This window comes from Chiloscyllium plagiosum, unplaced genomic scaffold (genome assembly GCF_037043375.1).
Source record: "Chiloscyllium plagiosum isolate Xiang-an unplaced genomic scaffold, Cpla_swu_hap1 HiC_scaffold_12, whole genome shotgun sequence".
Taxonomy (NCBI): domain Eukaryota; kingdom Metazoa; phylum Chordata; class Chondrichthyes; order Orectolobiformes; family Hemiscylliidae; genus Chiloscyllium; species Chiloscyllium plagiosum.
The window spans coordinates 36,948,186-36,960,789 of NW_028270150.1; the positions used below are offsets into that span (position 1 = coordinate 36,948,186).

Here is a 12,604-nt window from a genome sequence, read left to right on the forward strand (position 1 = left end):
GCTCTCTGCCTTTATTCCTGATGAAGGACTGAATGGTGTTAACCTAACAAAAGTTCAGCAATGTGTGCAGTATGTTGATGCAAAGATCCCTTTCAGCACTTAGCATTACTAAATGCGAGGTCTATAGTCTGGAACGTGACTGTGATGTTGATTAGTTGTTAATCTACAGCTTCAGGCAAAAGTTCTAATGGACTATTGCAGGTAATTATAGTATTATAGATAGGCATCAACAGGGAGGTTCCAACCATTTGAAGTAGCTGATGGCACAATTCTTTAGCAACCTTGCTTAAACTGTAGTCAGTACATTTAACTGATTCATTTTGGAGTGATTTGGCATTTTCTTGAGTACACAGCTACAAAGTCAGGATGTAATAAATAAGAACAATGATAAACTTATCACAATCCCCTCCCATGTTCTTCTAGATTCATTGTAAATTGAAAATTAAATATAATTTTTTAAAAAATCTGAGGGCAACAAGAATCAACTTATATAAGAGTTAACAAAAGTATAAGTGTTCTTACAGGAATAATGTCAATCAGATAATACGCCTCAGCATGTCTTAAAGATAAACTATGCCATTAACTGAAACATTAGACAATGGGGAACAGTGTTTCTTTCAATTTGGTTTTACAAGTTAAACATTTGGTTTTGTGAAGTTGATGAAATGGGTCATTTAATTGTGCTAATTGTCGACGTCCCTATTATCAGAAACTGCAATACAAGTATTATTTTTAATAATAGCTTTAGTACAGTAAAAAGGCTTACCTGGATAGGATGCAACTGGGCCCTTTTTGTCTTTTATTCCTATAATATTAGTCTCCCCTGGTAGCTGAAGGAAAACAAAGTTGTTATGAATGGCATTCATCGATATTCAACTTGTGAACAATTTTAATCAAGATGCATATATTATAAAAATAATGCATTGAAAATAATCAGTTGCCTTACACTGGAAATTGAAAATTTCAATATTTAATTTGGTGCATAAAATGTTTTTGTAAGCAGAGAAGAAAAAAGTAAATAAAAGAATGAAATGAAGAAAGAAAGGTTAGTATTGGTAGAAGAGAGAAGTCAAAGTTGAAATATGAATGGAGAGAAAAAGTGAAAAATAATGATTCAGGTTAAAAATAGGACAAAGCAAACAACTTATAATTCAGCAGCATCAAAATTACTTTGAATATTTCAGCAAGTTTCTTATTGTAAGATTTGTTTTCATCAGTGGAATATTAGTCAAAAACACAAAGGTTGAACTTTTTGAGGGGATTGGGTAAACATAGATCTCGATCCTGCACTTGTTGCCCTGGTGATTTGCTCAGGAATTTACCACGGGCCTCCTAATTGGCCACCTGTGGGCCCACTGTCCAATCAATGATGCTCTGGATTAAAGGTCTCCAGGTGCCACTAGTCGAATCACAGGATTAGAAGCACATCAGATCTGCTCCAGAGGTGTATAATAACATCTCTGGACAGATTGATTAGAAAAATAGGTTAATTTAAAAAAAACAGAAATCAGCAGATCTGCTGTCTGCTGTAGATTACAGGGGACCTTGACAGCTCTATTGGCAAGCAAACAATTACTTGAAAATTTTACCAGGCTAAGGAGGGGTAGCACAGTGGCTCAGTGGTTAACACTGCTACCTCAGAGTGCCAGGGACCCGGGTTTGATTCCAGCCTTGGGTGACTGTGTGTGGAGTTTGCACATTCTCCCTGTATCTGTGTGGGTTTTCTCTGGGTGCTCCAGTTTCCTCCCACAGTCCAAACATGTGCAGGTTAGGTGAATTGGCCATGCTAAATTGCCTATAGTGTTATATGCCTTAGTCAGGGGTAAATATAGGGTAGGCGAATGGGTCTGGGTGGGTTACTCTTCGGAAGGTCGGTGTGGACTTGTTGGGCCCAAGGGCCTGTTTCCATACTGTAGGGAATCTAATCTAATTGGACTGTCAAACCTCCTGAAAAAGGGTGGTGCTGGAAAAGCACAGAAAGTCAGACAGTATCTGAGGAGCAGGCTCATTTCCGGCCTGAAACATTGACTCTCCTGCTCCTCGGATGCCAACTGGCCTGCTGTGCTTTTCTCTACCACCCTTTTCAACTCTGACTCTCCTGTAAATGCTTTTGCAGAGTTCATATGGGTACCAGCCCTGCCTGCCGCTCCTTCTTATTAAACTATCCCATTAATCTGGCAGCCTTCCCACACTGATGTTGTCCCATCAGCAAAACAACAACTGAGCCCTAATTGGGCTTTTCATTATGTAAATTGGCTGTAGGAGGTAGTGTCTCCACATCCAGTCTGATCATCAGTAAAATGCCCAAGGTGGTATGATTGCACGTGGGAGATAATCAGACACCCATGACTGTATTGGTCCCCATACCTGCCATCCTGCTCCCATAGGCTGGTACAATTCTGTCATAGATCAGCTGACTGAGGCAACTGGGCGTTTTGTGAAAGTACTCCTGGTTTAAGGGTTAAGTCAAAAATAAAACATTACTGATGTAGACTTCTATCTAGTGGGATGTTACATATGCTTCCTTTCCTTGTATTTTTAATTTTTCGACATGATCCTTTTCGTGGGAGTTTGACTTTATTAACTTAGCCTTTTTGAGAAGCCCTCAGCAATGGTTTTTCACCAGTCTGTAATTTAAAATGACATGCAATTCTCTACCTCTTTCAAACTCTCTACTGCAAGGTGTCTGCCTGGATTTGACCAGAGACTAGGAAATCAGCTGAAATGTATCTCTCTTTTGTATATCCAGTTTTGTATGTGTTAATTACTGTCATAATTTTATATTTGTGCTATTTATGTTAATATTTTTTGACCATTCCTGAAGATTGGCAACAAAATTGAATCAGTCCCAGAAACAGGCAGAGATCCTAATTAACCAGTGCCCACTGGTTGTGACACAGGCAGCACAAGATATTCATGCTGCTTGCACATTTACACTAGTTGTAGTGTACAGCCCACTATAACTGATGAGTGCGTACATACCTCAACAGGATAATCCTGCATTATTTAAAGCCTGCCTACATCTCGAAAATGGGAGACGCGCAATGCCAACTGTCTAGCCCCAAGGACCTGGATTCAGAGGGGCCTATTTCCTTGTTGGTTCCTGACTATATTGCTCCAGAAAGCTATGTTGCATAAATTCCAAGAATGAACTCTCCACACCACGAGTAATAAGAAGGTTTACTCTGGCTATACAGAAGTGGGCAAAAGTGAGGACTGCAGATGCTGGAAACCAGAGTTTAGTTCACAGTGGTGCTGGAAAAGCACAGCAGGTCAGGCAGCATCTGAGGAGCAGGAAAATCGATGTCTCAGGCAAAAGCTCTTCATCAGGAGTAGAGGCAGGAAGCCTCCAGGGTGGTGAGATAAATGGGAGGGTGGGGGGAGGGTTGCTGGGGAGAAGGTAGCAAAGAGTACAGGACCTGGGGGTTGCAGTGAGAGAGAGAGAGACTCACTGAGATTCTTGTGGAGAGAGGAGATAACTCCTTCAAGGCAGGAAAAATGACATTTCAGGCAAAAGCCCTTCATCAAGAATAGAGGCAGGAAGCCTCCAGGGTGGAGCCCCGCTGATCTATACAGAAGTGGGTACTGGAGATGCTTGGAGAGTCAAGATTAGAGTGGTGCTGAAAAAGCACAGCAGGTCAAGCAGCATCCGAGGAACAGGAAAAATCAACATTCCAGGCAAAAGCCCTTCATTAGAAATGTGGCTGGGAGCCTTGGGGGTGGAGAGATAAGTGGGAGGGAAGTGGGGTTGGGAAAAGGTAGCTAAGAGTGCAATGGAGGTGGGGGTAAAGATGATAGGTCTGAGCGGAGGGTGGAGCAGAGAGTTGGGAAGGAAGATGGACAGGTGGGACAAGTCATGAGGATGATCCTCACTCTCAACAATTTCTCCTTCAAATACCCCAAATCCCTCCAGATGAAAGGGGTAGCCATGGGCACCACAGGGGCCCCAGCTATGCCTGTCTCTTTGTTGGCTACATAGAACAGTCCATCTTCCGGAGTTACACCAGCACTACTCCCCATCTCTTCCTCCGCTACATCGATGACTGCATTGGTGCCATTTTGTGCTCCCACAAGGAAGTTGAACAGTTCATCAACTTCACCAACACATTCCACCTGACCTTAACTACACCTGGACCATCTCTGACACCTCCCTCTCCTTCCTGGACCTCCCCATCTCCATCAACAATGACCAAATCAACATTGAAATATTTTTACAAACCCACCGACTCCCACAGCTACCTGGATTACATCTCCTCCCACCCGACCTCCTGCAAAAATGCTATCCCATATTCCCAATGCCTCCACCTCTGCCGCATCTGCTCCCAAGAAGACTTCCCCTCCCATGTGGTTGAAGATGCCCTCCAATGCATCTCATCCATGTACCACACCTCTGCCCTTAAATCTCACCCCTCCAACCGCAAAAAGGACAGAATCCTCTTGGTCCTCACCTGCCACCTCACCAACTTCCACATGAATCACATCATTCACCAACATTTCCACCACCTACAAATGGACACCACCACTGGGGATATATTTCCCTCTCCACCGCTATCCACTTTCCGCAAAGACCATTCCCTCCGCGACCACCTGGTCAAGTGCATACCCCCCAACAACCCACCCTCCCCTCCCGGCACCTTCCCCTGCCACCGCAGGAATTGCAAAACCTACACCCACACATCCCCCCTCACCTCCGTCCAAGGCCCCAAATGAGCCTTCCAGATCCATCAAAGTTTCACCTGCACTTCCACACGTCATTTATTGTATCCATTGCTCCTGATGTGGTCTCCTCTACAATGGGGAGACCAGCTGCCTCTCGCAGAGCGCTTCAGAAAACATCTTTGGGACACTTGCACCAATCAACCCCATAGCCCTGTGGCTGAATATTTCAACTCCCCTTCTCACTCCTGGGCCTCCTCCACCGCCACTCCCTCACCACCTGACGCCTGGAGGAAGAACGCCTCATGTTCCACCTTGGGACACTTCAACTCCAGGGAATCAATGTGGACTTCATCAGTTTCCTCATCTCCTCTCCCCCCACCTAACCCCAGTTCCAACCTTCCAGCTCAGCGCTGTCCTCATGACCTGTCCCACCTGTCAATCTTCCTTCCCACCTATCTGCACCACCCTCCACTCCGACCTATCACCTTCACCCCCACCTCCATCCACCTATTGCACTCTCAGCTACCTTCTCCCCAGCCCCAGCCCCCTCCTATTTTTCTCTCCAACCCCAGCCTCATTCCTTATGAAGGGCTTCCACCCGAAATGCATCAGTAAAGTTCTTATGCGATAATTGGCAGTTGGGAATTTGGGAATCCTGCATTAGTTCTTCCTAACCTCTGAACTATTCAGGGGTATTTTCCTATTCGGAGAGTCTGACACAGGAACCTTTCTCATAGGATCAGGTCTGTGCATTCTGACATGCAGGGCTACATTAAATCTGGCTCTAGGTATAAAGGTTCACAAAAAGTTAATTTTGCCTCTATAGTTAACCTTATTGTCAGTGAATTGTTGAAGTGAGGCCTCAAAGGGTGTACTGAGGTATAAACATTTCAATCATATACACAAAGAATGTAATTGTAAAGCATTTTCCTATTAATTTCCAGACGAGTGGAAAGAATATTTGATGAGCAGCCAAAGCTAAGTGCAGTGAACATGATAAATGTAGTGAAGTTTATTTCAGAGATAGCTCAAATGTAGGAACAAGTAAAATAATCCATGTTATGAATTAAGAAATTATTCAGAAAATTGTACAACTGTGATGTTGGATAGCTTCCTGTAGCTCAATTTCCTTGAGAGATTCCCCAGTGTCTATGCTCTGGCTTTGTAAAGAAGGAAAAACAGAGGTTATGCTGGAAACATAAGTACACTTGATGAACGCAAAGAAAAATTAAATGAATGATGCAGTCTCACCTTTCATTTTGGGAAATGAAGGCTAAATCAATCAGTTACATTTATCCAGCTACCCCTTCCCCCCTACCTACCCCCTACTATATCATTGCTTTGTAACAGCAAACAGTTGGTATGCCATCCCCCAGACAGTGAAATGCAGCAACTGCTTGTTAGACACATTCAGAGACAAAATTGAGTGAGACAACTCTGCCTGAACAGTTAGTGATTGCAGGCAGGAAAATGATAATATTGCACAACGCAAAGTGTTATGTGATATCTAACTTAACAGCAAGTAAAAGACTTTCATTAGATCAGTTTGCAGCTTTATTCCAGACTATGTTTCAATTGGGATCATCAACTTCAGATCACTCTCAAAAAAAAATTCAGCCTGCAGTAGTACACATGGCTTTGTAATCCAAAATGAAAGAATTATTTAAATTACTAATAAAAATAAAACAGCATAGGACTAGATGGCAGAACTTGGGAGCAGTATCGGAAAAAAAACGACTAAAAGTTATTTGTCAGAGATGGTAAATTAAGTTTTTGAATTTCAGGAAATGCAGGTTTCTTACCTAACCTGTCTCTCTTCGGTTTCCCACAGTACAAATTATTAAGTGTCAAAGTGCACATTTTATGGTTCCAGCTTGATGAGGGAATTGAGTACGGGTTTCTGCAGATTTCAGTAATGTAGAGACATTGCATTTATCCAGTATCACTGAAGAAACTATGGCTAAGGTGGTACAATTAACAATTTCTACAAATCTGGCTTCCTTTCATGTGGAAGACATATCAATGAACAGGAAAGCATGAAGGAGAACGGAAAAACATTTGAATCAGAAGATGTCAATAAATTTTATCGCCATGTACAAACAATGGCAGTCCATTGACTCTATGGGTATGTCAACGAAGAACCCATACATATGTTAACAATGCATTTTATGGCATTTCTCCAGTCATGAAGAGTTTGGCTTGGGTTTTCCTCAATCGTTTTCTCTGCATCAGTGAAGGCAGGGAGACATTGAAACTTTCTGAAGAAGGATCAATAGACCCAAAATGTTAACTCTGACTTCTCTGAACAGATGCTGCCAGACCTGCTGAGTTTCTCCAGCAAATTCTGTTTTTGTTTCAGATTTGCAGCATCTGCATTTTTTGTTGAGATTTTGAAACCTGCTGCACAGCAGAAAGAGCTGTGGAATAGATTGCAAGAAAATCAGTGTTAACACTAGTTGGGTTGAAAGAATGTTGGTCACGGCACCAATTTTTTGAATAGTGCAATAGGATCTTCTACACCCACCTAAAAGGAGAGGTGAAGCCTTGGTTTATCTTCCCATCTGTAAGACAGCACCACTGAACATATAGCCTTAATTCTATACAATACGCCAGCTTAGACTACCATTTCAAGTCTCAGAACTGTACAAATGACAATAGCGGTGATTGATGCCCAAAACCACAAGAATAAGCACACAGTTCAGCTTTTGTATATTTGACAAATTCTTCATCTTGAGCAACCTCAATAACAAAAACATGTTGGAAATACTCAGAGAGTCAGGTGACACCTATGTAGAGAGAAGCAGGTTTCAATTTGATGACTTTCCATCAGAAACGATCTGACAAATGGTCATCAACCTAAATCATGGGCAGAATGTTATTGAGGCACTGGAGGTCTCTCCTGCCAGAAAGAGACCTTCTTTAAGAGAAGGACCCCCTGAGCCATCTGCCAAATAGAGGCCAGCAGCTCTTACACTCACTCAGCAGCAGCAGCACAGAGGAGGCTAGAGTTGCTATCAGAAGAACACCCATAAAGACCTACGCTCAGGGAGGATCAAGCGCAAAAGTAAGTGAGCTTGGGAGAGTAATGATCGTGTTGAGGTCACAAAGGGAAAAGTCCAGGATGTCAGATGGAAGGGCAGGTCTTGGCTCCTAGTGGGCATTCCTGCCCCTCAGTCAGATATTGATTAGCTTTGGTTGAGGAACCATGCCACCCCGAAGCTGACAAATTGCCTACAGAGTAGCAGCTATTGTGACCAACGTCAAAGCCATCTGCAGCTGGGTTAATCCCAGTGACATTGGACTGAGGCCCTTAAATGCTCCTTAACTCGCCACTAAGGGTCTCAACTGGTGTTGGGATGGGAAGATCAACAATGTGACTTGCTGCCCAGAAACTAATCCCAGTGGAGGCAGAAAGGTGGTGGAGAATAAATACAACACAGCCCCTCCTAATAAATTACATGTCATGTCTCCAAGCTCGCCAGCTTTGGGGTAAGAATACTCTGGCTGTCAGCTCTATATCCCACTGTAACAATGTTGGCTGCCCTCCTGACTATTTCTATAACATTCTAGTTTTATTCCAGTTTTCAATTTTGACACTAATTTACTTTCTATATTCTTCAAGATCAAACAAGGAAGTATTTACATGGAATGAAGTATTTTGTCCATAATCCTTTGTCTGTCTACTCCTTCTTCCCATGAGGCTTCTTTTTCCCAAAGATGTCCATTTTTCTGGAGATTTTTAAGAAGCCCATTTACAAACAAGTTTGTTGATGATTGTACACATGACAGGCTAACGCAAGATGTAGAATACATCATTGTAAGGTCAGTAGCAATATTGGAGAATTACAGGCTTACCATCATTCTAAAGAAAACAAAGTTAACTTACATTTGACTCTGATTTTGTCCCCATCAGATCTGTTCATGTATACATTAGACAATTTCTGGTGAGATTACAGAATTATTGCAGAATTTAAAACTTATTTCTACCATCTCAGTATTATTGCTTTGTTTTCTATCTTCTCCTTTATTTCTGACTGTCCTCAATATTTTTTCTCTGTTTTCTTGTCTTTTTCAGATGTAATCTCTGTTTTTTGTCCCAGTGACAATGAAAGAGGGCATAGTGTAAGGTGATGGGGTAAAGAAACACTGATAGTTTCAGACTAAATTTTATGAGGATTCAATGGAAAGAATATTTCTCAATAGCTTCCTTCCCACTTTATCTATCCATGATTGTTAATATCTTCCATAATCATACTCCCTCAGCTACCACTGTGCTCTTTATTGCTTTAACTTTGTAATACCAGGCGTTTCCTATCATACCCTTGTTCCCGTCACACTTCCTAAACCTTCACCCTAACCTACCCAAACAATCATTTGTTTCTTCACCATTTAATTGGTCTGCTGTTGTATATATGTACACTTGTTAATGTAGGGCGGTATGGTGGCTCAGTGGTTAGCACTGCTGCCTCACAGTGCCAGCGACCCAGGTTATTCCAACCTCGGACAACTGTCTGTGTGGAGTTTGCACATTCTCCCTGTGACTGTGTGGGTTTCCTCCAGGTGCTCTGGGTTTCCTCCCACAATCCAAAAATGTGCAGGTTAGGTGAATTGGCCGTGCTAAATTGCCCATAATATCTAGGGATGGGCAGGCTAGGTGGATTAGCCATGGGAAATACAAGGATAAGGGAGTGGGTCGAGGTGGGATGCTCTTCGGAGGGTTAGTACGGACTTGATGTGACAAATGGCCTGCTTCCACACTATAGGGATTCTATGATTCTAATTTTTTAATGTCATTTATTTAGTTTTGGTTTTTAATTTTCTGTTAGTCACTCATGGGATTTCAGTGTGTTGGTAGTTAATTAATAACTTACAAGTATTTATGTAGCCATAGTGATATATTTTAAAAGAATCTGAGTGCTATTTCAGCAACTGAATGGTTTTTAGTTTATGTTAAGAGTTTACCACTTAGCAAGGTAGACAATTGTACCTCCAGGATTCTGGGTTTTTTTTTTAAAAAGCTTAGGGGAGAACATCCTTAGACTGGAGGGAGAAATGTTTGTTTCAGGTTTACTTTGTTTTGGACTATTCCATGAGGTTCGTACATACACAGACACACATACACACACGTGCACACAGACACCCATGCACACTCTCACAGACACACACACTCCCATACTTACACATGCACCCCCTCACAGACTTAAGACACTCTGCACTCACTACACACACACACATACACTTTCTCACAGTCACAACCCCCAACCCAGACAGACAGACACACACAGACAGACAAAGGCCCACATGCACACATATTTTGTGGGGTGAATTTGTACTTGCAGGGTTACATTGTACTTTGCTCAAAAACTGCATGCATTCATGTAGAACTCTGAGCTTAAAAACTGCATGAATTTATGTAAAACTCCGTTATCTCACTTTTTAGATTAGAATCAATCTAAACATCATGGCATAGACAGAGAACACAGAAGGCTAACAACTTCAACATATTGTCTAGCTATCACCATTCTTAACAGCTAACCTGAGAATGCAACTTTTTAAAAAAAAGGTTTTGTGATTTACACATAAAATAAATGAAATTATCACTGTATTCTAACAGATGAAAGGCTTAACAGACAATCAATTTTTCAATGTATAATTTCAGTTACATCACACTGTAAATTTTTACTATAAATTCTGTGTGTTAGGATTGAGCCCTCCACTACCACCTGATGAAGGAGCATCGCTCCGGAAGCTAGTGTGCTTCCAATTAAACCTGTTGGACTATAACCTGGTGTTGTGTGATTTTTAACTTTGTATACCCCAGTCCAACACCGGCATCTCCAAATCATGACTTAATTCAAGAACAGTGCCACCTCAGAAAAGTGCACAATTACATATTGCAAATCTGACTGATTGTGGGCCAGGAACTTGCAGTCATCTGTTAAAATAAGTTCTCAGATGAATTTTCCTTGTGTTTCTGTATGAATCTGAAAACTCCTGAGGCTGAAAGGGTCTCCTTCAGTCCAGAAAAATCTGTAAATTCCCTCTTCAAGGTCTTCTGCTAATTGCTGCAGCTTCATGCTGAAAAATATGTTGAATAAAGTTGGGTCAGCATATTCCTGCCTCATGCATGTGAAGTTGGAAGGGAGTTGAGAGGTCTCTGTTGTGTATGACTTGTCCAAACTGATTTTCATGGAACTGCTTCACCATGACCAGGAACCTGGGTGGACACCCAAGTATTTCAAGGATTTTTCAAAGTCCCTCTCTGCTGACAGTTTCAAATGCTTTGACAAGGTCTATGAAAGAGATGTATAAGTCTTTGTTTTGCTTGAAACACTTCTTTTATATTTCTCTGAATATACATACCATGTCTATGGTGCTCCTGTTTGCCCTGAAACTGCATCAGCTCTCTCAGAGATTTTGTTTCATGACAGTAGGTACCAGCTTGCTCAAAATATTCTGTCCAGGATCCCCCCCCCCCCCCCAAAGCAATAGAAAGGATGATGATCCCACTGTAGTTGGAGTATCTGAATTTACTGCCTTAATTTTGTACAAAGTGATGATAATAGCATCACAGAGATCCTGTGGAATCCAGCCTTGTTTCAATAGATCATGACAAACTCATACAGCTTGGAACGTAGAGCAAGACCATCATGCGTCAAGGTTTTGGGTGAAATTTCATCAACTCTGGAGCTATGTTGCACTTCATTTGGTTGATGGTGGTTACAGTATCCTCCAGAATTAGTCTCCTATCCAGTTTCTCTTAGGCTGTCATTTGATGTGGTTGATGGCACTTTATCCTTGATTTTGAAGTATTCTAATGTGCTCTGCTCTGACTTCATGTTGATATGAAATGTCTTTCCATTGGCATAAGGGCTTATGCTCAAAATGTTGCTTCTGCTACTCCCCGGATGCTGCCCGACCTACTGTGCTTTTTCAGCACCACACTCTTGACTCTGACCTCTAGCATCTGCAGTCCTCACTTTCTCCTCCATGCTGGTCCAAAGACAAATTGCAGTGTTTCTGAGAAGCTTCTTTTGTTGCCAATATCAGCACACATTTGAGAGTTTTCCAGTCATTTTGCATGTTCCTCAGGTTATGTTTACTGCATGCATGATGGTAAGTTGTCTACTGTTGGATCTCTGCAGAAAAGCAGCTGTCTGTAACCAATAATTTCTTTCAATAGAAAGATCATTTCAAGACTACATAGATGTGTCCTCATTCTGAACACTGGCACTTGATAGGCTACAGTTTGTTGTGCCAGTGTGACATAAGGGACACACAGCATTGTAGAGTCATAGAGATCATCAACTCATTCACTCAAAGCTAGGCTTCCATTTCAAGCCTGAGCTTAAGGATGGATGAGAGACAAACTATCAAATAAATTTTGAGTCTTCAATCTACAGAGATAGATGTCAAGGAACCTTCCAGATCTCACTGCTGATTTCAATGTAGAAGAACTTTGGAAACACATTAAAGCTTTAATACTGAATATTTCCAAAGAACCCATTGGATCAGTATTAAACAGAACAGGGACTGAAATAAAAGCAGAATACCATGTATGCTGGAAATCTGAAATAAAAACAAAAAATCACAGAATAAACTCAGCACCTCTGCAGCATCTGCAGAAGGAGAAACAGACTGAATGCTCCAGAATTGAAGAGTCATACTAGACTTAAAATGTTAATTCTATTTCACTCTTTACAGCTGCTGCAGACCTGTTGAGTTTCTCCAGCACTTTTTGTTCTTATGTACGAGCAGGGACTGATTTGCTGAAATAACAAGGAAACCTAAGGCCTGTGAGCAATAAAGTGGCCAAAGGCGGCACAGTGGCACAGTGGTTTGCACTGCTGCCTCACAGCGCCAGAGATCCGTGTTCAATTCCCGCCTCAGGTGACTGACTGTGTGGAGTTTGCACATTCTCCCCGTGTCTGCGTGGGTTTCCTCT

At 41.9% G+C, this 12,604-nt stretch overlaps 1 protein-coding gene across 50 annotated transcripts in view; it reads right to left on the reverse strand.

Annotated features, from left to right (window-relative positions):
- The window catches only part of abi3bpa (ABI family member 3 binding protein a), a 350,635-nt gene that overhangs the window by 237,174 nt on the left and 100,857 nt on the right, over positions 1-12,604 (reverse strand). For all 50 annotated transcript variants that reach the window (XM_087992632.1, XM_087992642.1, XM_087992635.1 and 47 more), the window contains one exon: positions 767-830. In XM_087992632.1, coding sequence (XP_087848758.1) covers positions 767-830 — 64 coding nt within the window. The remainder of the gene's footprint in view (positions 1-766; positions 831-12,604) is intronic.